The following is a 26,022-nucleotide window of genomic DNA, read 5'->3' as shown; positions in this document are numbered from 1 at the left end:
CTTGAGATCGCTTGTAAGTAAAGATATTGGTCTAAAACTAGAGCATTCAAAAGGATCTTTTCCCTTTTTCAAGAGTAAGGTGATGAGTGCTGTTTTTTGGTCTCTATGGAAGGTCCCACTTTTGACAGCAAAATTAAATGAATTCAGCATGAGTGTGCCCACCATGTCCCATAGTTCTAGATAAAGCTCTGGAGGGAGGCCATCCAAGCCAGGCGATTTGCCTTTGAGACATTTTGCAGCTCTGTGTAGTTCATCCAGCTCTAATGCAGCTTCCAGATCATCTTGGTCAGTTTGCTTGAGGCAGGGAAGCTCTAGTTTGTCAAGAAAATGTTTACTGGTAGCATTATCATAAGAAATCTCTGATTTGTATAAGTTTTCATAAAATGTTGAGAATGCATTATTAATGGCCTGCGGATTAGTAGTAATTTTGCCCTCAGTTGTATTTATTGCTGGTATGTGAGCTTTTGTTTCACATTCCTTAAGCATAAGAGCCAGTAGATGACTAGGCCTCTCTGCTTCAAAATAGTACTTTTGTCTGGTTCTGTGCCAGATAAATTCCGCCTTTGATACGGCCAATGTATTGTATTCATCTTTTAAGGATGCCAGCAGTTTCGACTGATCATCTGAAAAGCTATGTTTTTGTAGGTTCTCTAATGATTCTATTTTGTTTTCAAGATTTGTAATCTGGGAAGCTTTTGTTTTAGCTAAAGTTGAGGAGAATGAAATACAGAAACCACGAATAAAACACTTTGTGGCCTCCCATAAAACTTGTGGATTAGAGCAACCCTTTGTGTTAATATCTAAAAAATCTTTAAGTTGTACTTTGAGTGAACTAAGAAATCCAGAGTTAGTTAGTAAAGATGTGTTTAAACGCCACCTGGGGGCCTTTGTCTTAATGTTGGGCAGATCGATGTTGCATAAAAGTGAAGAGTGATCAGATAGTAGAATTGGTAAGATAGTAATGGACGTATGTCCTGCAATAAGGGTTGGGCTAAGAAAAATATAATCTATCCGGGAAAATGTTTTATGTCTATTGGAGAAAAATGTGTAATCTCTAGCAGTAGTATTTTGTATACGCCAAATATCCACAAGATTTAAATCTTTGAGAAGCGACTTCAATAAGTTAGAAGAAGGGTTGCTTATTGCATCTGAATTAGATTTATCAAGAGACGGATTAACAACTGCATTGAAATCACCTCCCACCACCAAAGAACAGTCAGTTTGTTCTAACAATGTGTTTCCAATGTAAGAAAAAAAATCTCTGTCAGGCTCATTTGGGCAGTATATGGATGTGAAAGCTAATTTATGATCGAATATACAAACACGGGCAAAAGCAAGTCTTCCATTCTCATCATTTCCAGTAATATTTACATTGCATGATATTTTCCGGTTAAGAAGGATGCATACTCCCTTGGTCTTATTTAGGGCGCAGGATGATGCAATTAATCTGTAATGTTTATTTTGAAATCGTGCCACATCGCATTGTTTTAGGTGTGTTTCTTGGATTAGGGCGATGTCTACCTTTTTACGATGTATACTCAAGAACACGAGTGCGTTTAATAGCGGAGTTTAGGCCATTCACATTGAGTGATAATATATTCAATGACTGCATCTACATATACCGCTAAGATCTGTCTTAAAATATGAACGTGCTAGTATAAAATATAACAGAAGCGTGTAAATATCCTGCCCATTACCGTACAGATAACCCAAAGCTGATGTTCTATCAAAGAGTAGGAATATGTCTGTAAAGGGGAGGGGATGGGAAAAACTATATACAAAAACAAACAGACCGCACAGGCAAAAATCCGTAGGTCTGTAAGAACATAAACCTTTTCTGATACGTGACCAATCTACCCCAACGCATGGCAATAGAATCAGATAAACCCACATAATCTTAACACATGAAATGAATACATTCGTCACCTCACGAACTGGGTTAGCAAGGCTATCGTACCTTGTAATGAGGACCCTGAGATTGACCATTGCAACATAACTTGTTAGGTGATCTAAGATCGTTCCTCCATCTCCACTAAATTGCCTTCTCTGGCGTGAGGAGGATCCCTGTGGTTGTTTTCTTCGGTCGGGTTTGAGGCCGCGTCAGTAGCACCACCATCTCGCCGTAACGGTGTAAAGGTGGACCTCCGCGGAAGAGAGTTGATCAAATCTTCGGCGGCCTGGGGGGAATCGAACATCTTCCTTTCGCCTTTATACTGCAGTTTGATCCGCGCAGGATAGATGAGGAATGGCTCCAGGCCCATGCCCTTAGCCTTGTTCATGGTAGAACTAAAGCTCTTTCTCTTTGCTGTTGTCGCTGGACTGTAGTCGGGGAAGAACAGGATAGTGCCGGCTGTTGGCGCCGAAGCATGAGCAGGAGGCGTGAGCAGGTGAGCGGATGCGCGCGCGCCATTGGCAGCGAACTTCACTGGATAAACTCGACGTGCCCCGTTCAGGATAGCCGATCTGTCTTGCCAACGGAGTAATCTGAAGATGAGGGTGCGCGGCTTGTTGGATTTAGCCTCTCCTCCATCATACACACGATGTGCCCGTTCAATGTCAATGTCTCGGCCCACCAATGAGGGGATCCACTTGGGAAGATTATCTTTTAGGTAGCCGATTGCATCCGAACCCTCCACTGCTTCTGGTAAGCCAACCAGCCTTACATTATTTCTTCGTCCCCTGTCCTCCAGGTCTGTCAACTTTGTGGTGAGCTGGTATAGCTGTGTCTTTAGTTCGATAACCGATCGCCTGTCCTCTCGTGCAGCCGTCTGAACAGATTCCACTCGGTCTTGAGTCCGTTTAGTAGATTTGGCTACCTTCTCAAGTTCACTGCTGATCTCCTTCACAGTTTCATTAGTCTTTTGGATTTCCGTTCGCAAGTCACGTAGTGCTGGGACCAGAATAGAGTCCACAGCTTCCCTGACAGCGGAGGCTACGGCCACATCTAGACCACGTTGTTGTTCTTGGAGAGCTAGCTTTATGCCATTAGCAATAGCTGCATCGAGTTCTTCCTTGGAGATGGCAGAATCCTTGAATTTTTTCTTTATGGGCGATTGTTCATTTTCCCTTTTCCGTGCTTCTTTGCTTAAGGAAGGATTCATGATGAGATAGATGTCGAAGTATTTTAAGTATGTTAAAGGATTATTGAAAAAATAAGACCATGCGAGCAGAGCCGAAAACTATGCTGGCAACGCTGTCGATGGGTCCGTACTTGTGTTTTTTTAATCCGTTATTCTCTGAAAATCTTCCCTCATGCTCTCAAATCTCATTCATGTTACTCAGAAAAATAATATCACAGGTTTGGCGCCAATAATGCTATGCATTTTTTCTTATATCTTTATCATTTGCATTTGAATATAAGACATTTTAACTCTGAATTAACTTCAAGTTTAGTCTTTTTCGACAAAAAAAAAGAGGAAAAAGCTATTATATGGCTTCAGAAGACTTACAACACAACCCATAACACATGAGTTGTGAACTCATTGATTATTTTTAGGATCTTTTCTGGGACATTTTTACATAAATTTTTGCATTGAATTGAACTACACAAGTGTACATAAGAATGGTTTCATGCAGTGAAAGCGAACGGTGACTGGGGTTGCATTATGCCTGAGATCTGCTTTTGGGTTCCACAGACAGAAAGTCAAACAGATTCGGAACGTCACAAGGCTGAGGAAATTATTTAAATTTGACAACTATCACTTTAATAACCTTATTAACAGTAAATGTTGTACTTTGCAGGGATCTCGGTAAGCAGAAATACAAGTTTGAACAAGAATAAAAATCCTCCTGTAGACCCGAAAATCACTGAAGTGCCTGGACCATCCACCAGAAAAGAGGAAAAACAAACGGAAAACGAATCTGCTGTACCTTTTCACTTTTCTAACTCTTTAAGTACCTCAAATGTCCCTTGTGAAGATTTTATTATTGATTGCATTTTATGTTGCAGCGAGTAAAGGTGCAGTCACATTTTTGAATTTCGTGAAATTACACGGGCAAAAAAGTCCATTGACCATTGTCAGCAATGTAGCGACGTAATGTATGAAGCACAGCTCACACAGGAGTCACTTTCAAGCAGCTTTCTGTTGGTCAAATATAGCAAATTCCAGTGACTAACTTGGTCCCATAGTGACATTTTTGACCACAAACGAAATTGCTGATTGTGTGGATTCTTATTGAAATTACTGGAATTCTACTTCTCTATCTCTACCTCTACTTCCTCTGTCTTGTTTCATGAGAATACTCAACAACCATTTATGGGAACTGTTGATTCAAGTCACACATTTAAGCTTTTCAAAAGGCATAGTGTACATTACAGTCTCCAGTCTAACGGCATCCCAGACTTCAACATTTTATGATTCAAAATTGCTGAATAACTAATCATCAGAGATTTCGGTATAGAGATAAAGGTTAGGATCATAATTTTCAGGAATATTACAGCACAATGAGTGCATATTAGCACTGTTTGTTTGTTTTTGGCATCTGATAGAGCTTTTGGACTTGGAAACAGTGATGTCAGACTTACCATCGGACTGAAACACAAATGTTTTAGAGTTAACTTAAGTGAAGATGGACATTTTTAATTAATCAAAATAAAAAATAAATACATTGATTTATTTTGTGGAACATATGTGTTTCCATGCATTTTGTTGAAATGTCTTTTCTTGTATAGCCTAGCCTTTTGCATATACTTGGTTGATTATTCATGTTGCTTATGTATTATATTATTTTTTTCTGTATTCATTGATATTAATCTATAGTTAACTTTTTTTCCCATGTGTATGGAAGTTAATGTATAGAAATGAATATAAAATATGTAATAAACAATTCTTATTTTGTATTTGGTTCAATTTGTTTATTATAATAGAAGTCAAAGGTAACCATAGTTACAACATGAAATTAAATATTTAAAAAAATGAAATTTGGTTCCTGGGGGCACCCAAAAGTGCCTAATATTAGAGTTCCTCAGGAAACTTGTGTGGTTCTTCAGAGAACCACCCCTTTTTAAAGGGTGCCTAGAGGATCTACAGACGGTTCTGCCGGTGTGGCAAAGTGAAGAACCCCAAAAGGTTCCTCCAGGCACCTTTTATTTTTACAGTGATATAGTATTAAAGGAACGGCAAAATTCAGCATTTTGTTGCCGCACCCCCTTCTGTCTAGCCTAGAAATCTAGACGCACCCTAGCGGCAGCAAAATGTATTTTGCAGCCAGGGCAGTCTAGCAACTCTCCATAGACTTTCAAGCTGCAAAAACCTAAATTGGGTCAGGCCAATCACGTCGTGTATAGAGTAGGCGGGGCGGGCTTAACATATGACGACAGAGTTGCGACGGTTACCTGGCTGCCACTTGAAAACAAAGAACGACTCTGGAGGACTTGGAGTTAAGTTTTTCTTTAAAAAAAAGAGCAAAGAACGCCACTTAAGTCATTCTTAAAAAAAGGAAGATGTGTTCGTCCTTTTTCCGACCAGATATGGCAAAAGTTGAATCTATCAACTAGCTCCGCTGGTGGGAAAACGCTCTGGTTGGTTGAAGCGCTGTCCTATTGCGTGCAGAGGGAATTTGAAAGACAGCCGTTTATTCCGCCCCTCGGATGAGCCGTGTCTATGGTGAGTTGCCAGACCTAACATCTTGATGTAGGTCTGGCTTGCCAGGCTAATTAGTTAATGCACTGTGAACTAACATGAACAAACAATGAACAGCTGTATTTTTATTAACTAACATTAACAAAGATTAACTAACATAGTAACAAATGTATTGCTCATTGTTAGTTCATGTTAGTTAATAGTAATACAGTACATTAACTAATGTTAACTAATGAACCTTACTGTAAAGTGTTACCACATATTGAAGACAAATATTTCGGACAAATATCAGCCAAACGAGTTAAACATAAATCTTCAGTTAGTAAATAAAGAAGATATAAAAAATTCTCTTTTGTTTTGACACATTTTTTTGTGTGTAATTTTCTATTCATAGAAGCAAAGAAACCCCTTTTTCAACAGGATAACTTATTCTTTATTGAATTTTTCCTTCATGGATTCCATAGAACAATACAACAGAATTTCTGGATAATTTTGGTGATTGAGTTTTCAGCATGGTCATAACCATTTTCATCAATATCTTCATAAACGCTAAGAATATATCATACACATTAAATACAGCACAACCCAAAGGCATCGAGAGTTTCACAAGACATATCAAACACCACTAACAACGGAGAAGTTGAGTAGCATATTCATTTGGAGGAGGAGAAGAGCGGGCCAGAGCAGAGAATGGAAAAGAAAGAGAGAGAAAGAGAGAGAGAGAAAATGAGGGAGGGAGAGACACGCTAATATATTTAGCAGGCCGACGGCCATCTACCCAAAAGCGAAACCTGGTTTTCCTCAAAGTCGCAAGCAAATTAAAGAGTTTGAAAAAATATTAGATAGTTAGTTACAAGTCTGGGTAAGCTTGCATTATGAGCATCTGATCATGCAATAATATAAAGAATCTCATCATAACAACGTCTGCATCAGCCCTGAATAAAATGATTATCAACTCAGGGGAAACACAAATCTGGTGCATTTACTAGATTAACTCAGCATCCTCATATGATATATACTGATTGAATACTATACAGAACAATAACTTTAAGACTTTATTGCACCAGTTCAACGTGGTTCAAATGATAAATGTGAATTTCGTAGCTAATTTAAATGACCCCTTTGATTCCAGCCAGGAGGTCTAGCTATCCCGTCCGTTTTTGATCATCTGGCATTTTCAGTGAATGATTGATCAAGCAGAAAAATAATCTAAACTGGCATTCAGGAAATCTTCTGATGGAAATTATAGAAATTTCACATTACACCAGTTCATGATATCGGTTAAAGAATGTGCAGGTACTTTATATATATATATTTTATATGTACATCTGAAAATATACCTCAATATCACAGGCTTAAATCCTGTAATATTGTATATGTTTCTGAGAGAGGGAAAAGGGAAAATATTGATGAAATTGAAACTGGCATGTATATCTACATTACTGACATCTCAACACACAAGAATGATTCTCTCTGTTCGGTGCTCACACAACACAAACGAAACCCCAATCCATTTATATATTTATATATCTAGTTTTAGCATCCTCTAACTTAAACAGCACTACATCAACACAGCACTCAGAGGCATTGTGTCATGAACAACCATGCGAATTCTGCACCGAGAATGCATGTGCTTTTCATAATACAACGATTTAAGAGAGAGAGAGAGAGAGAATTGAACAAAGTCAACATTTTCAGTCAGGAAATGAGAAATGCTTTGAGATACCCTTGACCGTTTTGCTTGCTGGTTGAAGTAATGTGGTCCCTCCATGAGTTTGAGAATGATTCTGCCCACGGTAGCCCTGGACGCCCCCCACCGCCTCAGTGTCGGTCACATTAGTGCTCCATCCCACCCATGAAGAAATAAAAAGCAACAAAATACCAAACAAAACTAAAGAGGTCAACATACAAATGGAACAAACTGTACCAAACCACAACCCACCAGAGTTTTAAAAAAATAACAGGAACAAATTCTGTGGGGCTTTGTGATTATTGTTATTATTGTATTCATTTAGGGTCTCTAAATTGAACTAGACTACAGTGTTATAATCCCATACATATCATTAGGACATATTTATATTTATATATATATATATATTAGTTTAGAATGATATCTTTACAGCACAGACAAATACATTCTCTCAAGTTTAGCATCACTATTGTCAACATCATCAATTAAAAATTCATATAGCAATAAGATTCATATACTTTTTCATATTTTGGTACAGTATTCAAGTGTTTTGAAATTTGATCGAACATTTTTAGTTGTATACGTCACAATAATAAACAGCACATTAAAACCCCTCTGCTTTATCCCGCTCCCCTCAGTATGTGATTTTAGATTAGCCCCGCCCCGCCCCGCCCCCTCCCGTCCCCTCCCTCCCACCCCTCTTATCTTTCACAGACGTAAGCACAAACGCACAAACAGGAAGTGTGGGGTTGTGGGTAGGGTTCAGGCACCACACTGATAGATTCACACGAACAACTTCTTTCTGTGGAGAGACAGAGAATACACTGATATTAAAATACTGGCTGATAATAACCAATAAATGGCGGATATTCAAATTTCAAATGATTTTGTTCATATGAATTGCATATGATTTTGTTTAGTATTAAAACTAAATACTAAAAACTGAAATCAAATGTTTAAAATGCTACAATGCACTTCCCCTCGGTTGAAGTGTGGGCAGTGTGGGCGGTTAAAATTTTATTTATCTAAAATCTGGGTAATTTTTTTTCCCTTTTTTGTTTGTTTTGGGGCTAGTAGAAGTTCTGAATGGCCGGTAACTTAAAACTTTAGTAGCCAATTTGGGAAGTGGGTGAAAAAGTTTCAAACCTTGAATATAATGTACAGTATAAAAAAGGCATTTTGAGATTGAAAAGATCTCCAAAAACGTACCTTCCACTCACCAGCCATTTCCCGCTTCCTCAGATATTTCTTCACTCACATCTGGTTGGAAAAGGAGGTGGGTGCCCCCTGCTGTTCATAGCCGGCCTGACCATATTCTCCACCCTGATTGTAGCCTTGCTGGCTGTAGTCGGGCTGGTAGCCTCCCTGGGAGCCAGCGTACGGGTCAGGCTGCCCATAACCTCCCTGTCCATAGGAATCAGGGGCGGGCTGCTTCTCTTGGGCGGGCGGTTGGCGCATAAAGGGTGCAATGATCCCGGTCTCCTTGAATACAAACCACAGGTTACCTGTCCACAAGATCAGGTTGAGGAAGCCAAAGACCTGGAGAGAAATAGACAGTTAACAATGCAGTTTAAAATTTAGTTTGATTCACAAGAGAGACATTAAAGGACATTATAGTTCACCCTAATATTTTACATCCCCAATGTAAATGACTTTTCCTTTTTCAAATAAACACAAATAGAGATTTTTAGGAAAGTAATCAATCTCTTTGAGTCCATATAATGCAATAGGTTCCGCTCAGTTGATGCTTGAAAAACCACATTTAGATATCGTGACGGTAATCCATGTGACCCCAGTGGATGAATCAATGTCGTCTGACGCGAAACGATAGGTACAATATAAGAAAAATACAAATATTTTTTTTTAACAATAAATCATTGCTTCCAGTCAACTGTCCTACAGCAGCACCGGTGCGTTCACTAGTTCAGTTTGACATAAACGTAGGCACGTTGTGAAGTTTGCGTGAGAAGTGGCAGTCCTCTGTGCTTTCATGTTACTTCTCGTGCAAACTTCACAACGCACTTACTTCAAGCGATAATTTATTATTAAAAAAGTTCAAAAATATTCGTATTTTACTTGCACACACCTATCATTTTGCTTCAGAAAACATTGATTCATCCACTGGGGTGGTATTGATCGCTGTGTGCGGCAGCCATTCAATGGCATTATATGGAGATTGATTATTTTCCTAAAATTATTTTCCAAATTATTTTGATGTTAAGTCATACACATCAGGGATGGCACGAGGGTGAGTAAATGATGAGAGAATTAAAATTTTGGGGTGAACTACATAAAAATTTCTCATAGAGCTGAGCAGAACTGACTCACCACAGAAGTATTAAGACCGGACATGACGGGGTCGTGAACTTCACGGCAGCGGTTGCCTTCCTGTTCACAGGCGGGGATCAGTTCCAGAACCTTCTCTGGGTCTGTAGCTGTCTTGACATCCGACAAACCCTTCGCCCATGCTGCCGAGCTCACCAGCCACATGAAGGTGAATACACACGTCACGCCAAAATCCTGCAATCATTTTATTCATTTAGAATTATACAAAAACATACAGGCTTGGGTTGTATGAAACACTAAGCTGCTACATTAAATGAATAGTTCACCCAACATTCAAAATGCTGCCATTATGTGATATCACACGGAAAAGTCTCACAATTTGTATCACTCCACTTGTTTCTGCCGGATCTATACTGCCTGCATTTCTCACAGAGAGTGTCAATGGCGGAGGAGCAAACCCACTATAAATTTACAAATACTACTGTTATTGTGTCACGGAATGTAGTTTTAAGAGTTTTTTAGGTGTGAATATAGTTGTTCAGACCTCAAATAAGCAATTTATATATAAACATAGCACCTGTTTGGAAAAATGTTCAGACATTTTTACAGATGTAAGCTCTTCTACACACAAAAATATCCTTTCTAGCATATAGGCATGGAATGACATGATGGTGAGTAAATAATTAAATATTTATAATTGTTTGGGTGAACTAAGCATTTAACAAACTGCTGCCTTAATGCTTATATAACATGGAAGAAAACTCACAATCAGTGGTCCTTTATTGTTTTCGCGGTACTTCTCAAAGGCAAAGACATAGATGCTGAGAGCGGCCATGGAATACAGAAATGCAAAAACGGCTATGGTGACGAAGAACTCTGCCGAGGACGAGTAATCCCCGACCAGGAAGAAACGTTCAGTCTGGCCATTCTTGCAGGCGGGGGCATCGAAATACACTTGATGGAGCCTGGAAGAGATACAGGGCAACAGGGTTACTGAGCAAGTATTTACTTATTTACATCAAAGGCATTTAAACGAATCTAGAGTGACTATACCACACCATGAAAAAAAAAAAAAAAAACACTTTTGTTCTGGTAGTGTGTATTTGGGAATGCAAACAGCACTTGAAAAAACACTTGAAAAAGCAGTGTGCACAAAAACAATAGGATTCAATGAAATAAGGGTTTTAAACTGGGGTTCAGAGAAAAATACTGTAACAATTTTAAGAAATTAATAATAATAAATAAATAATAAAAAGAAGAGGGAAGGAACAAACAAATTAATTAATAAAAATAAATGTTAACTTTTCAGATTTTTTTTAAATTTGTATAATATTATCAATACATAACTTATGATAATACATATAGTCCAGGCAAAGTAGCGTTTTACGACAGACTAATTGTAAAATAATTTTTTGCAGCTTAGATCTTTTCTATGAGGTGTCCAGAACAACATACTAAAAGTCCTAAGAAATCCTAGTTGAGGAAATATGTTAAATTCTCATCAATCCGAGATGTGTGCCAATAAGGCCAGGCAACAATACACCCCAATGGGGCTATTTTTTTTCCTTTACTCCTGTCAAAATGAAACTTTACACAATGACAGTACCCATGAAAAGTAAAACATTTTGAATTGCAAGTTTCTTTGAAAATGAATTTGAATATGCAAATGAGCTATACACTAATCAAATATGCCCAAAATACACCCAAATAGGCTTAATTTTTTTCTTTACTCCTACCACAATAAAACTTTACATAGGTAAAAGTATACATGAAAAGTAACTTTTTTTGTATTACAAGTTTCTTTTGAAATGAATTTGATTATGCACATGAGCGCCACACTTATTGAATATGTCCTAATTTGCATAGGCAGAAACACCATTCATATGTATGACAAATACATCGGCCCAATCTTCATCCAATCATCCTACTGCCAATGGGTGATGGCAATGCTGCTTTTAGACTGGCCTCTAACCAGGGGTATAACCCCCGCCGGTATAGTCTTCAGGGTCACGGAGGCACACAAGCCTCCCCACCATGACAAGGTAGCAACAACAGGGGAGGTTTCTTTTTGGTGTTTAAAAATAGATATATATTATTTTATTTTTTATTTAACTAACCTAGATATTGCTGTTGCTAGCTTCTCATACCACTGCAAAGCTACTTTACAAACGGTGGAAGTCTGATGTGTGGCCCGCCTGGTCTGAAATACTTGCTAACTACAAAAAGAGAAGCAGTTTTGGTGTCTGGCAAAATTATTTTAAAGAGCTGGAATGTCTGGAAAGTGTGTCTATCTGTTTTTTCATCGGTCTTCTGTGTGAGAGTGAATCGTTTAGTTGGTAAGAATGATTTCTACCTGTAATCTCGTAATCTTACCAACAATACCAATCATTTGTAAATCTACCAGGCCAAAATATTATCTCACCATGTTACAAAAAAAAAAAAAAAAAGAAGCAACTGGAGGCAAGATTGTGCAATAAATTCTTAAGTCTTTTTGTGGCAAGTGACCCAGGTAAGTGTGGCAAGTGACTTCAAATTTATCGTGTTTATGAATAGCTTAACTTACTGAATGGACATGAATGTGTTAGTTATTTGGCCCCTGTTTTTTCTACTTGTTACTTTATGGTTTCTTGGCCATAAGTCAATTAGGCCTAGTGTTGAGCTCATTTGCATATTTAAAATAGATTTTTCAAAGAAACTTGTAAAACAAAAATGTTACTTTTCATGTATACTTTCACTGTGTGAGGTTTGATTATGATAGGAGTAAAGGAAAAAATAAGTCCATTCGGGTGTATTTTGGGCATATTCGATTAGTATATTGGTTATTTGCATATTCAAATTCATTTTCAAAGAAACTTCTAATACAAAATGTTTTACTTTTCTTGTAGACTTTCATTGTGTAAAGTTTTATTGTGGTAGGAGTAAAGGAAGAAATTAAGCCTATGCGGGTGTATTTTGGGTAGCCTATATTCGATTAGTGTATAGCTAATTTGCATATTCAAATTCATTTTCAAATTTTCAAAGAAACTTGTAAAACATTTTTTTTTACTTTTCATGGGTACTAACATTGTGTAAAGTTTCATTTTGACAGGAGTAAAGGAAAAAAATAGCCCCATTGGGGTGTGTTGTTGCCTGGCCTTATTGGCACACATCTCGGATTGATGAGAATTTAACATATTTCCTCAACTAGGATTTATTAGGACTTTTAGTATGTTGTTCTGGACACCTCATAGAAATGATCTATGCTGAAAAAATTTATTTTACAATTAGTTATATTTGTGGCTCAAAAATGAGTTACTTTGCCTGGACTAATAGTATTATGTATTATATCATGGTACTATATTATGTTACTTATTGTTCCACACAACATAAATGGTTCTTGGATATATAGTTGCATTTATATTTTAAAGGGCCCCTATTATGACCTTTCATTTAGTGTGTAACATAGCTCTAAGTGAATGTAAACATTCTGCAAAGTTTTAAATCTGAAAGTTCACCATATATAAAGTTATTGTCTTTCAAAAGTAAGAGTCGACTCTGATTCAATTCAATTAATCGTTTTTCAAACGAGTCATAAGCCGTTTTGTTGTGACATCAAGACGAAACATTAGCATATTGCGCGCGCAGACACCAGGGAAAACTTGAACCTCAAACCAGCAGCTGATTCCTGTGGATACTGGATAGCATCATGTTGAGGAGAAGCTGTGCTCTACAATGTGAAGGTAAAGCCAGTTTTTTTCCACTGCCCAAGGACGAACATGTGAAGAATCAGTGGTTAAAATTCATCTTTACCATGATATCACAGCAGTATAATCCTAAACTTTTGCTGTGTTCCCTTTATTTCACTGACGACTGCTTCTCAAATCTTGGAATTCAATGCAGGATTCACAAATCGCTCGCTCTTGAAAGATGGTGTTCAAAATACTTAGTTTTGAGTTTTATATTGTGTAGGTCTCCTGTTAACTGGCTAACTCACATTATTACTGTCTTACTGAAATTCTTCTGCTAATCAGTGGTGGGCCACTATTACTGGTACCTAAAACTGTGTCTATTAATGCAGATTGTCTGTCATTCTCACTACTTTTTGGAAAGATTAAGCATGGAGCAAGATTTGTTCTACCAACGTTTATGTTACATCAGTCATTCAAGCTAGAGCTCGCCTAATGTATGCACTGTTATTGATACAGTTTTCACATGTTCACCGCAATAAATTAGAAAAATACTCTGTAAATAAATAAGAAGGCCTATAAGTAAAATAATCGGTTTGTTGATGGACATGCACTTGTTAATGCTGTTGGTGAGGAATTACAGTTGCAACATCTCATAATGTACCTCAAACTGAGTAGTGTATCACTGAGAAACGTCCTGCTCGAGTTGTCCTTGCGATGGAGGTTCGGGTTGAATAACTAGTTCTTCCAGTGTTTCATCATCGGACTCGCGCTCGCATTGATATGGTCAAATCGACGTCATTGTTCGTTACTGTGTTTAGTTTAGCGTGTAGGAAGCCTCAGGACAAGCAGAGATGACGTTGTTATGGCAATGGACGTTTTGGTTTTCGACACGCGCGCTGTACGCGGTAAACCAATCACAACAGACTGAGCTATCTGGCCAACCAGAGTAGAGTAGCTCGCGGAAAGGAGGGATTTAGAGAGATTGATTCATCTGACGAGTCGTTTGAGAATTATTGAATATGTGGTGATGTGCAAATGTATTTTATGAGAAAATGAAACAGTTTTTTGACCTTTGATGTCGTAGGAGTCTCCAAAACAACATTAGGAAACTTTAAAATAACATAATAGGGGCACTTTAAGAAGGGGGACCCTTTGAAAAAGGATCATCATATTAAGGGGTCTTTGAAAACCCTGTCAAATAAAACACCAAAGGGCTTTTACAGCATTATAAGCTGTTTCTAAAAAAGAAAATGCATATTGATGAACAAGTACAACTACAAATAAAAAACTACGGTATGGCCACACAGGTGTTAAAGTACCTGAATGGATACTCAAAATCCACATCTATTTTCAGGTCACTGTCTGATCTGTTCCTGCACTCCACGCTCATCCTGAAGGAGCCGGAGTAACTCCCGCAGGTGGAGAATGCAAAGATGGCAAATATCTGGAAAAGAGAGAGAGGTTTTACATTTAAATGCATTTGGCAGATGCTTTTACCCAAAGCGACTGATTAAACACATATATACATACGAAAATATACGAAACATATACAAATACAGTATTAACATTTCAGAGGAGATTCTGTTTATTTATTTAGTTATTGCAGTATACATTCTATTAGTTCATTTATTTTCCTTGGCTTCATTTAAGGTGCAAATGCAGTAATGTCGTATTTTACACATTAAAACTGTTTACTGAAGGAGGTGTGCATCAATGCAATTAAAATACTGACTAAATAAATCCCCAAAAAAGCATCTTTTACCATGTGAAACCAGCATGCTTACATGGACATAAGCACATTATTTTTCCTTTCAGGATTTGAATCTGGGAGATTGAGTCATAGAGATTACTTTGGCTGGCGGAGGGACTGAATGGAGAATGAAGCTATTAAATTTCACTGAGATACTCTGCCATCTGTCATATCGCTGTGCTGGGCTGTGTTATGAACCTAGGCAACACAACAGGAGATGAAAACAACAGAAACACATCAAGCCACAATAAACCATGCTAAACAAAGACAAAGCAAACATGTCTAATGAGGCCAGGAGAAACCAGTAAAAAAGCCTTCATGTAAAAAATAAGTTAAAAAGAACATATAATCACAACCACCATACCAGACAAGGTCTAAGCAAGACAGACTATTAAATAATTATGATAAAGAGTCAGGTCACACAAGCGAAAACAGACCAAGACAGACCAAACAAATCAAATCTGATCAAATCAAACACAATCAGATCAGCTCACATTACCAAGCCCAAAAAAGACAGAAACCAACCCAAATGAACTAAACTGAGTTTCATGATTCAGGGAATCAATTAAACTGATAAAATGTAATAAATGTGATGAAATCACTTGTAATAAATAAATAAATAAAGAGATAAATTATCTTTAATGATAAAAAAAAATAAAAAAATTCTAGTGTGCAACAAGGTTATATTTAATTTGAAGTCCCCCTGTGGTGAAAATCAAGCTTTTAATGTTGTTTATGTCTATATGGTGCTTTTAATATGCTTTAAAGGGGTGGTTGATTATGATTTCACTTTTCTAACTTTAGTGTAATGCTGCTGTTTGAGCATAAACAACATCTGCAAAGTTGCGACGCTCAAAGCTCAAAGCAAAGCGAGATATTTTATTTACAAGAAATTGCTTTTTAAGACTACAACAAACGGCTGGTAGGGACTACACAACATTCCTCCCGGGTTAGTGACATCACCAACCCTAACATTTACAAAAACCCCGGCCCAGAACGCGATTTATAGATTATCATGACAGAATATGCTAATCAATGACTAGAAGACAACTACAAATAAGCTACACATAAATTCTTCAACTAACTATTCAAAAATGTTGTCTATATGTTGTCACTTCTGCTTGAGTCTCTCGATATTTGTCTGGCGTAATCCAAGCTGCTAAGAATGAGCTGTCGAAGCTCCCCCTCTGTGCCGGGAGCAGCAGCTCATTTGCATTTAAAGGGACAGACAACTGTGTGTTTTTGCTCACCCTCAAAAAGTGACAATTTTAACATGCTATATAAAAATATCTGTGGGGTATTTTGAGCTAAAACTTCACATACACACTCTGTGGACATCAAAGACTTATTTTACATCTTGTGAAAAGGGTATTATACCACCCCTTTAAGACGAACCATGTGCAAATTCATAAGTCAACACCATTGCTGAGTATTTTCTCCTTAAAATTGCAGTGAACCAAAGACAGTCTCACAAAAGCAGTTTTTCTGGTGTTTCTGACGTCACAAACTACCTTGTAACCAATCACATCAACTGTGTGATCGTCAACGAGTGGATCTCTGAGCTGGTGTGAATGAGTGGAGGTGGGGCTAATTTGCATATTCATAGAACCACATATACTAAATGAGGCAAGGGTGTAGAGTAAAAAAAAAAAGCTATTTTAAGGCATGAAGAATTTTTTTCAAGGAAAACAATTTAAAATGTCATTTTGGTGATCAAAGATGAGTTTTAAGAGATAAAATTAAAATGATTGACTTTAATATTTTCTATTAATAAATTATGGCATATGGTTGTGTATGTTGTGTAGCCTACTTGAACAAACATATTTAATATATATTTAATATATACAATATCTAACAAATATATTAAAACACACTGTGGTGCCCTGTGCAGTACAGACAGGATACAAATGGTCTTGCTCAACATACTATGTAGCCTGTCATTTGATGATGCCATTTTCTACCCTGCACAAAGTGAAGGAGCAATGTGTGACAACTAAATGGCATCAATACCTTGAAAGAGACACGCTCAGGTGGTGGCTTGCAGTGTCCGAGAGTGTTACAAATTTGGGAAAAACTCAAGTTTATGCAAATGAGGAGCTGAAAACGCCAAACAGCTGTGAGGTTCAGGTATGGCATATGTAGATTGTGTTGGAGCTTCACCTGGATTTAGTCCGTATATCATATTGTATATATGCATATACTGGTCGTTTTGAACTTGCTAGATATGCTAAATATTGCAGTTTAGATGCTTTCATTGTGAATAGACTTCACAAAAAGTTTTTGATGTTTTGACCTATATATGATGATTATATAAAATATATTTATAAAATATTTATATAAAAAAAACGTAGATTAACATACTTGTTATAGACACCACAAAGCAGAGGCGTATAGTGTTTTAAGCAGCACTAAGCGTAGTTTTATTGTTGGCTTTGCCCGAATAAATGCAACACGACAGCTACAAAATTATTACGGACATTTTAAATAAACTTTATATAGTGTAATGTTCAAATGTCAAATTACTGAGTACAAGAACTGCATGAATGTTTGTGGTAAAACCTCCTTTTATTCAATGCTTCAAAACGTGAAGGCTAAAAATTCAGAGGAAGATCTGAGAAAAGCCAGCCAGAATAGGGAAACTGGTGCTATTTAACACAAAATAAATTACATCAGTAAGTGCAGTCTGCCAAATGCATAAATGTAAATGTATTACAGCTGCCAGTTTATTTAAAGGGGTCATGAATTGAGAAATCAAAGTAGCTTTTGACATATAAGAGGTCATCATATTATAAGAATATCCTGTAAGTTTTTATTACAGCTTTTATTGAAACCTAGCCCAGAGAATGACTCGTTTTGGAATGTGCCTATTTAGGTGAAAGACCGCCTCTGCAGAAGAAAATCAACGCCTACTTCTACCCCGTTCCCACTGTAACCCCGCCCACTGATTCACACATGACAAGTAGTAGGTAAATAACAGACGTGATGCTAACACTGGATCGAGCAACTAAGAGATAAACATGCCTTTGAAGAGTGTTTAGTGCCAGGTTGTGGAAAAACAGTCGCAGCAGAACCTTCCTTCTGGCGCTGGATTTGCAGAGAGACTGAAATTAAAAAACGATGCTTTACCTTCTATATTGGATCCGACAGGATCGGCGCAATACACTTATGTAGGTAAAAATGTTTTTATTGTCACTATTGCTTTGTTACTGATCGATGATTTGTACTGATTATGTGTACGTGTCTAGCCAAAATCACCAGTGACCCGTGATTTCTGATATGTAATGATTCATGTACAGTCAGATGATCTTTGTCTCAAAATCGTTTATTGTTGTTTATGTGTCAGTAAATCAAACCAGACTAAACTGTCAACTTTGTTTCTCTTAGTAGGATGAAAATAATCTGTTATTTAAAATGTGATTAAATTATATATAGAAAGCAATCAAAGTACCTAACCTTTACAATCGCTGGAGCTGTCAATCAAATAGTGTGAGTTTATCAGAGACTGAGTTCTGGACTCTCGCCCAAACTCCCGTTATAATGAACGAATCTCTTATTTACATTGTTTGCACTGTTAGTTACGATGAAAGCATTTGTGAGTGCCGAATGCTCATCACTGCAACCTTTCATGTCACGATCTAAATATAATGCCATAGATCTAAATATAATGCTATAATCAACACTTTTCACGATTAGTTAACCTTGAGAGCTGTAAATAGTCAAAATGTGCTAAAAGTTTTTGAGAAAGTTCCACATGTAATACTTAGCTATTTGCAAAGATGTTAGCCAATCACAGCAGTGGGTGTTTACAATGAAGTCTCACAACAGACACGCCCCTTCAAACAGAGCGTTCAAGTCAGAGTTCTAAAATCAGAGTAGGAAAAATGTCTTTTATTTCTAAAATATGACCATTTTTTATGTAAAAATCATACTAACATTATAAGTGCACCCCAGGAAACATTATAAAATAATAAAATAATGCAGTTCATGACCCCTTTAAAAGTAATTTATATATTTCATACAATTATATTAAATAAACAGAATCTCCTCTGAAATATATATATTTCATATATATATATATATATATATATATATATATATATATATATATATATATATATATATATATATATTTGTATGCACACAAATGTTTAATCAGAAATGTTCAGCTTATGGCACAATGGTAACCAGTAACAGCTATTAAGAATTCAGCTCCCAAACCAAAGCAAACTGAAGAAACAGGTTTATACCCATTTGTATTGTGAACTCTATTGGTGGTGAATGCTTCAGTACAGTAAATGCATGTTTGATATACAAATTTTATTTATAAATACCACTTAGGCTATGTATTCATTATGTAGACATAATGAGGCAGCATATGAAAAGTGACAGTAGCCATTTCACCATGAAATAGATGACTGTCACTTTTCATCTAATATATGAGGGACACATTTGCTTAAACCTCTGGTTCCAAATTAATAGCTGAAAATAACTAAAACTTGACTATATTTACATATAAAATGTGAACTTACCCATTGTAATGCTTTGATGAAGCCCAAAGGGACTTTCAGCACCCTGAACTGCCCAGTGGCAACCAACTGTCAAAAGAACAACATTTGAAAACGTTAGATGACAGACAGATAGACGGACGGTCAGACAGAATGATAGATAAAAATGTGTTATGTATGATGTGGTTTACTCTTCACCACGATGACTCATTACACAAACAGGCCTTCGCTCATATAAGAGCCCATTTATTTTGAAGCTTTTGAAACCTACGCATAGCATCTGCTGATGCTAAAGCATCGCCAAGAAAATACAGAAAACCTGTATCAAAGCAGTGACACGATGAAAAAAACAACAACGTATTGTTTCAATCCGTAAATTATTGATAGTTCATATACACGTCTATATGACTGAAGCTTGAGGCAAAAGAAGGGAACGGTGTGTCGCCAGGACCTTGAACCACGGCCAAAATGCCTGCGCGCGCGTCACCGCCATCTCAGCACCACTAAACAGCAAGCGATGGACATTTTTCTAAAAACGTTATCGTTTTGCACACCAAAATCAAAAAAAAAAAATAATAATAACAATAATAGATATTGATGGCGTTCGCCTCTAGCAATGTGGTAAAATGCAAGGTCCTTCATTGAGGGCAAATGAATTAGATGTGGCGCTTAGCTGTGCCAGCTCTTTCTACTTCAAGCATGACAACATTATTATGAAATTTGGAAAGATTTGCTCATCAGACCTGCGGTATGTGATACCGATTTTATTCGGACCTAATGACGTAGGAAGGTGCGGTTTCACACGACACCATTGTTTGCCCGTGAGGATGGTCCTCCTTTAAACACCATACGAAAAAAAAAAAAAAAAATCAATACATCGATTTAAGGACTTCTCTTTACCCAATTGAATTATTCATTGCAATATGTAATATTGGCTTACACATGAACGCAGCTCGCATCACCTTGCAAAATGCGTATCCGATGATGTGATACATTAATAATCAATATGTGATTGTGTCATATTCAGTAGGCACAGATTTCTAGATCCCTGCCTATATTGCCTAATATTATTAAAAATAAATAAAAAAAAGACAAAAGGAGCTCGGAGATGAAAGTCACACAGTCACAGTGTTGGGATGGAAGTCAGCTGCCATTTTAAAGAGCATCTCCACAAGCGCATCTGCATGTTATAAAGGCCCTCGCGCAGTCGCTTTGGATTGATGATACGCTTTCGCACTAAACACAATGTAAGATAGCAAAATATATGTTGATATCATACCATTACATGTTTATTTAATAACTGTGTAATTGCATTTTCCCTTTTAGGAATACGTCATATACGTCTAGTAAATCAAGCGCTTCATCAGTTCTGCTTCAAATACTATACAAAAATCATAACGTCAATCATGTAGCCTATTAAAAACGAAAATAGAGAACGTCACGAAAAAAAGACTGTAGCAGTGAACAGACGGACAGCACCAGCAGGGCACCTCTCCCTATAATAATTTTCCACCATAATTTCTAAACGCATCTTCATCGTCAATCAACCCTAACTGAAAGACAAACGAAAAACATGTACATGATAAACCCAGCAATAATATACCAAAATCATGTTTGCACCAAAAATGCCCTACCTGATTTGCAACATCCATGTTAGTCGCCTGCTCGTAGATAGGAGAAATAGCTATAATCGGGAGGAGAGTGATGGAAGCGGAACAGCCTGCGCGCGGAGGGAGGGAAGATCGACGGAACAGCGTCAGTTGCGTCACGCGCTTCGATAAGGCGTTTTTGGTGCGCAAAAAGCAGGATGAATTGACCGACACTGATCGCAATAGAGCTGTGACATCATTAACCTGTCACAATTTACCTGATTCTTGTAACACAATCTTAAACGATGCACTCGAATATGATATTTATCCTATAATGATTTGTTGTTAAATTGAAGGCGACTCGCACTGCAGAGGCCGTAAATTATGAATGTGATTGATCACAACACAGCATTCTAGTAGGATATGTCTTGTCGTTTTTTTTTTAAGTCTTTCATTAATAGTTATTCCCTTAACTGAATCTTAACGTTCAACCTGACCACTGCAAAATGAAACGATATAATTAAATCTCAGCACTTAGTAGCCTTTATATCGTTTCATCATAAAATGAAACGATATAATTCAATCTCAGCACTTAATAGCCTGGCTACTAGTGCTGAGATTGAATTATATCGTTTCATTTTGCCGTGTTATAGGTGGAACGTTAAGATTCAAATAGGGAAATACTAATGAAAGACTTAAAAAATAAAATAAAAATAAAAACACGACAAGACAACACCACAGTTAAATAACTTCAAATCTATGAGAATGATGTAGGTCTGTGTGGTATGGATATTCTGGAGTTACAATCACTCAGGATTCATTGGGCTCTCCATAAAACTTGATATCTTTTAAGTAATCTTGTTAAAATATCATAATGAATCGGTTTATTAAGATCTTTATAGACTAAAGAAGGTATATAGAATGTTCTCCTTAACAGAGATGAACTGACAATGATGACTCGTACACTTTTTTTAGAGAGTGGAAATAAACACAAATGCTAAAACATGAAAATGTTTCCAAAATGAAGATAATTCACAATCATAATCAGATCATATATTAGTATATATAGCCTACTATATATCCGTAATGTATTATATAATCCATACAATTTTTGGTGTGGTAAATAATGGTGAAACGTCCTCTTTAGATTCTTTGGACAGCACAAAAGGCAGCATCATAATAAAAGTACATACATTTATTCCTCACTTTCTACTAACTCCTTTTGAAGCCCAAAGCACCGCAGCTGTCTTGTTCTCACTGCTAAGGAAAACACTCATTAGAGGCTCTCTATGCATGTTATGAGAGCGTCTTAATGGCAAAACTCATGTGCTTTAATTTCCCTCATTATTGTAAATGAGGCTGAGAAATGCTGAACTTTGATAAAGAAGTAATAACGCATATTTTTGTCTTAGATCCAGATGTCTGAAGAAGGAGTGGAGCAGTTGTGGAAGAGGGCTAAAGAAACCTTCACACAAACTGTCCCCCATAAGTCTTAGTGGTTTATGAACTGAAGTTTATGAATCCTAATCATATATGTATGTACCTTTAAGATTTGTTGAGAGACATATGGCTGTCTTAAACCTTTTCTACATTTCCTTGATTTCCTTTTTTCATCTGGACAATTCAATTCACATTTATTTGAGTAGGGCTTTTCACAATACATATCATTTCAAAGCAGCTTTACAGAAAATGCATGTGACTATACATTACACTTTAGAGTGATCTGTTATCGGAGGTGACTATAGTGCTAATAGCCTAATGTATTTCAGAAATGTACATATACAAGTCCCGCAGTTTGCTAACAATGTATTAATTTACTTCATAAACAATGAGCACATTTAAGTAATTAGTACAAGTTGTGAACATAATGATTACAATAGAAAAAAGTCCTCGCAGGAGTTGGAGTCGTCTCTTCACGGGTGTTGGGGCATCTGAAGTCTTCCTAAGAGGCTGGATCCAAACTGGAGCTGACGTACTCTCTAGTTACCTCTGGATGTGTATCCCGAGATAAAACAAAAGTAGCAAATAATTAGCATAGCTGCTGTTCATAACATTAAGCAAAGATAATCATGTGCATTTGATCTGATATAACTGTAGTACAAGATTTTGAGATGTATTATGTGAATGCTTGGCTAAAGAGATGTGCCTTTAGTCTAGATTTAAACTGGGAGAGTGAGTCTGAGACCCAAACATTATCAAAGTGGGAGGGGAACGTAACAGGAAGGCTATTCCAGAGTTTAGGAGCCAAATGCAAAAACGCTCTCCCACCTTTAGTGGACTTAGATAGGCACTATAAAGAGTCCAGAGTGTGACCTTAAAGTGCGTGATGGATTGTAGGGTGATAGAAGTTTGGTTAAATACACTGGATCTAAATAATTTAGGGTTTTATAGGTCAGTAGCAATACTTTGTAATCAAAATGGAACTTAATAGGTAACCAGAGTAAAATTGGTGTTATAAGTTATATTTTCTTGACCTGTTAAGAACTCAACAAATTGTTTTAGAAATGTGTTTATTGAGGATGCAGAGCAACCACCATGGATTACAATAATCTAGTCTAGAGTTCATGAATGCATGAACTAGCTTTTCTGCATCAGAAACAGATAGCATGTTCTGGATCTTAGCAGTGTTTCTGAGGTGAAAGAAGGCTGTTTTTCTAACATATGAAATATGATTTTTGAAAGATAAGTTGCTATCTAATATAACACCCAGGTTTATTACTGTAGACTAGAGTATGAAGTAACAGTACATCCTTCTAAATGCAAATTGTATTTTGAGAGATTCTGTGTACAGGTTTTTGGTCCAATAAGTAATACCTCAGTCTTAGCTAAATTTAAGATCTTACCGTAAGATTGTGGCCAAAACCCCCTCCCCCTCCCCTGACTCGAGGTTGCCAGATAGGCTGGCATTTTTTATCCAGCACGTTTGTAGCTATAGATTGATGCAACACCGCCGCCACGACCAATCAGACAATCATTTGGGGTACACGTCTAATAAACACATACAGTAAAAAGCAACCCAGGACTTGATCCCACAATCCCCAGCTACGGAGGCTGATGACTTATCCATTAGGTCACTGGGCCTTTATGCAATCAGAAAACGTTTGCATCACAAAATGGCTTTGCAAAAAGCTTTCCCACAAAATGCTATAAGTTGGATTGCCATGTTTTCATAATTAAAAATGATTAATTACTCATTTATTACATTTGGTGAAGTCAATAAAATTACTGACCAACAGGCCTTGATACCCCAGACAATATAAAAAAGACAGATTGCAAAAAGTGTGGAAACACTTCCTCTTTATATTGGTTTACAAACATCACTCTATATATTTCATAAATAAACTCTCATTCAAGCACACATATAAATCTTTAGTTATTATTATGAAGTGGTTTTATTAATAACGTTCTGTATATTTACACTAAAGTAGTTAAATTGTTTTGGAAGGGAGCAAATGCTGGGGATTACATAGAGATGTGGTATGACAGATAAGTTCACATCTGCAATGTGTGGTCATTTTATTTTTAGCAAATGTTCAGTATTTTCCATTTGTATTGAATGAGCCCTATGAAAAGGGAACTGTGTCCTACTGAATAGATCATTGTTGCTATGGCTGGCCTATAGGCAACGGACAAGACTAAAGTGGCTAGGCATATCAACAATATTTCGAAATCATCCACATGTATGAAACAGCAGAAACTAAATAATAAAATGAATAAAAGAAAAGAAAAAAAGAAGAAAAAAACAAAACAACTTTTCTCTGTTCTAAAAAATGTCCTTAAAATTCCGGCCAGGCTCTGGACAACCCGACACAAGGAGGATTTGTTGCTCCTACACAGTGTGCTGTTTGTTCCAAGCTGATATTTTTATTGTAAAATTGAATTTCAAGTCAGAATTGGAGTAAACACCATTTAAAGACTCAACCCACATTCAAAAACGATCAAGCACAGGAGCCTATTATGGACAACTGGAAAAAAAATACACATACACACAGAATGCAAGACAAACCTGAAGGAAAAAAAATATTATAAGTGTTGATGTTGTCATTGTTATTTTTTTAATCAAAATTATTAAAGTATTTATTTAAATACTTTAAATTATTGTGTTTTTATATTTTAGGTAGGAGTATCCCTCTGTAAATGACGTTTAAAAATAGACAGACAAACAAGAATGATGGAGTAAAAACACATTTACGTATATAAAACATGTTCAACATGATAATCAGTTTATATAAAAAGAGTCTTCTCAGAGATTTGTATTTAAAGAATTTAAAACTGCCATGTAGACAGGGTAAACCGGAGCTGGTCTCTTTCACAGACTGAGTGTGATCCGCTCACAATATTTTTTAGCAAAACCTCCTTTTTCTCACCAGATTCTTTCTCTGACTCAGAGCAGCATGAACAATGTGATTGGTCAGTCAGGATTCTGATGCTCCACCCACTGATGTCCTGATTAGCTCTTTTTTTGTTATTCAGAAAGACGTAACACAAGTCATCTCATCAGCCAGCTCCTCTTCCTCATGGCTCCTGATTGGCTCCTCGTCACTATATATGGGTCCCATATCTGCGTGGTTCCGAAAGCCTTGGGTTTCCCCAGAGCCCCCACGGCTTAGGAGATCACTTGCAGCACTTTCCATCTCATCTATGGTCATGTGACAGGCATCTGCAATCTCACGCTTGGCAAAGGCTACAAATTTTGGGTCCTTGGCATACAACCCCAAACCTTCAGAGATCAAGACCTGTGGATGAGAAAAAGAAAGATCTGAAGTGACTGAGAGTGATACATGTCCTTGTCCAAATTACTGTGCAAAAGATTGGGGTCTGTAAGATTGTTTTTAAAGAAATTCATATGTTTATTCAGCAAGGATGCATTAAATTGATCAAAAGTGACAATAAAGACATTTATAGTGTTACACAAGATTTATATTTCTAATAAATGCTGTTCTTTTGAACTT

The 26,022-nt window shown here is 36.9% G+C and overlaps 2 protein-coding genes across 3 annotated transcripts in view; both read right to left on the bottom strand.

The window, feature by feature from the left end:
- Nucleotides 1-7,948: 7,948 nt before the first annotated feature.
- sypa (synaptophysin a) lies at nt 7,949-21,252 on the bottom strand. Of its 2 annotated transcripts, XM_082188206.1 has the most exons (7): nt 21,116-21,252; nt 19,506-19,571; nt 14,546-14,670; nt 10,325-10,523; nt 9,601-9,792; nt 8,493-8,811; nt 7,949-8,074 (listed from the first exon to the last, which is right to left on the bottom strand). In XM_082188206.1, exons 1-6 carry the CDS (start codon nt 21,131-21,133, stop codon nt 8,527-8,529), a joined length of 885 nt encoding a protein of 294 aa, XP_082044332.1. In that variant the 5' UTR covers nt 21,134-21,252; the 3' UTR covers nt 7,949-8,074; nt 8,493-8,526. The 2 variants fall into 2 exon arrangements, with proteins under 2 accessions (XP_082044332.1, XP_082044331.1); XM_082188205.1 differs by lacking the exon at nt 7,949-8,074 and having other exon boundaries at nt 8,482-8,811; nt 21,116-21,251.
- Nucleotides 21,253-23,650: 2,398 nt separating this feature from the next.
- The window catches only part of cacna1fb (calcium channel, voltage-dependent, L type, alpha 1F subunit), a 47,727-nt gene continuing 45,355 nt past the window's right edge, over nt 23,651-26,022 (bottom strand). The window contains exon 48 of the mRNA XM_082188181.1: nt 23,651-25,806. Coding sequence (XP_082044307.1) covers nt 25,540-25,806 — 267 coding nt within the window. The 3' untranslated portion in view covers nt 23,651-25,539. The remainder of the gene's footprint in view (nt 25,807-26,022) is intronic.

This window comes from Leuciscus leuciscus (genome assembly GCF_965113295.1).
Source record: "Leuciscus leuciscus genome assembly, chromosome: 13".
NCBI classification, from domain to species: domain Eukaryota; kingdom Metazoa; phylum Chordata; class Actinopteri; order Cypriniformes; family Leuciscidae; genus Leuciscus; species Leuciscus leuciscus.
This window is presented reverse-complemented; position numbering and strand designations above follow the sequence as displayed.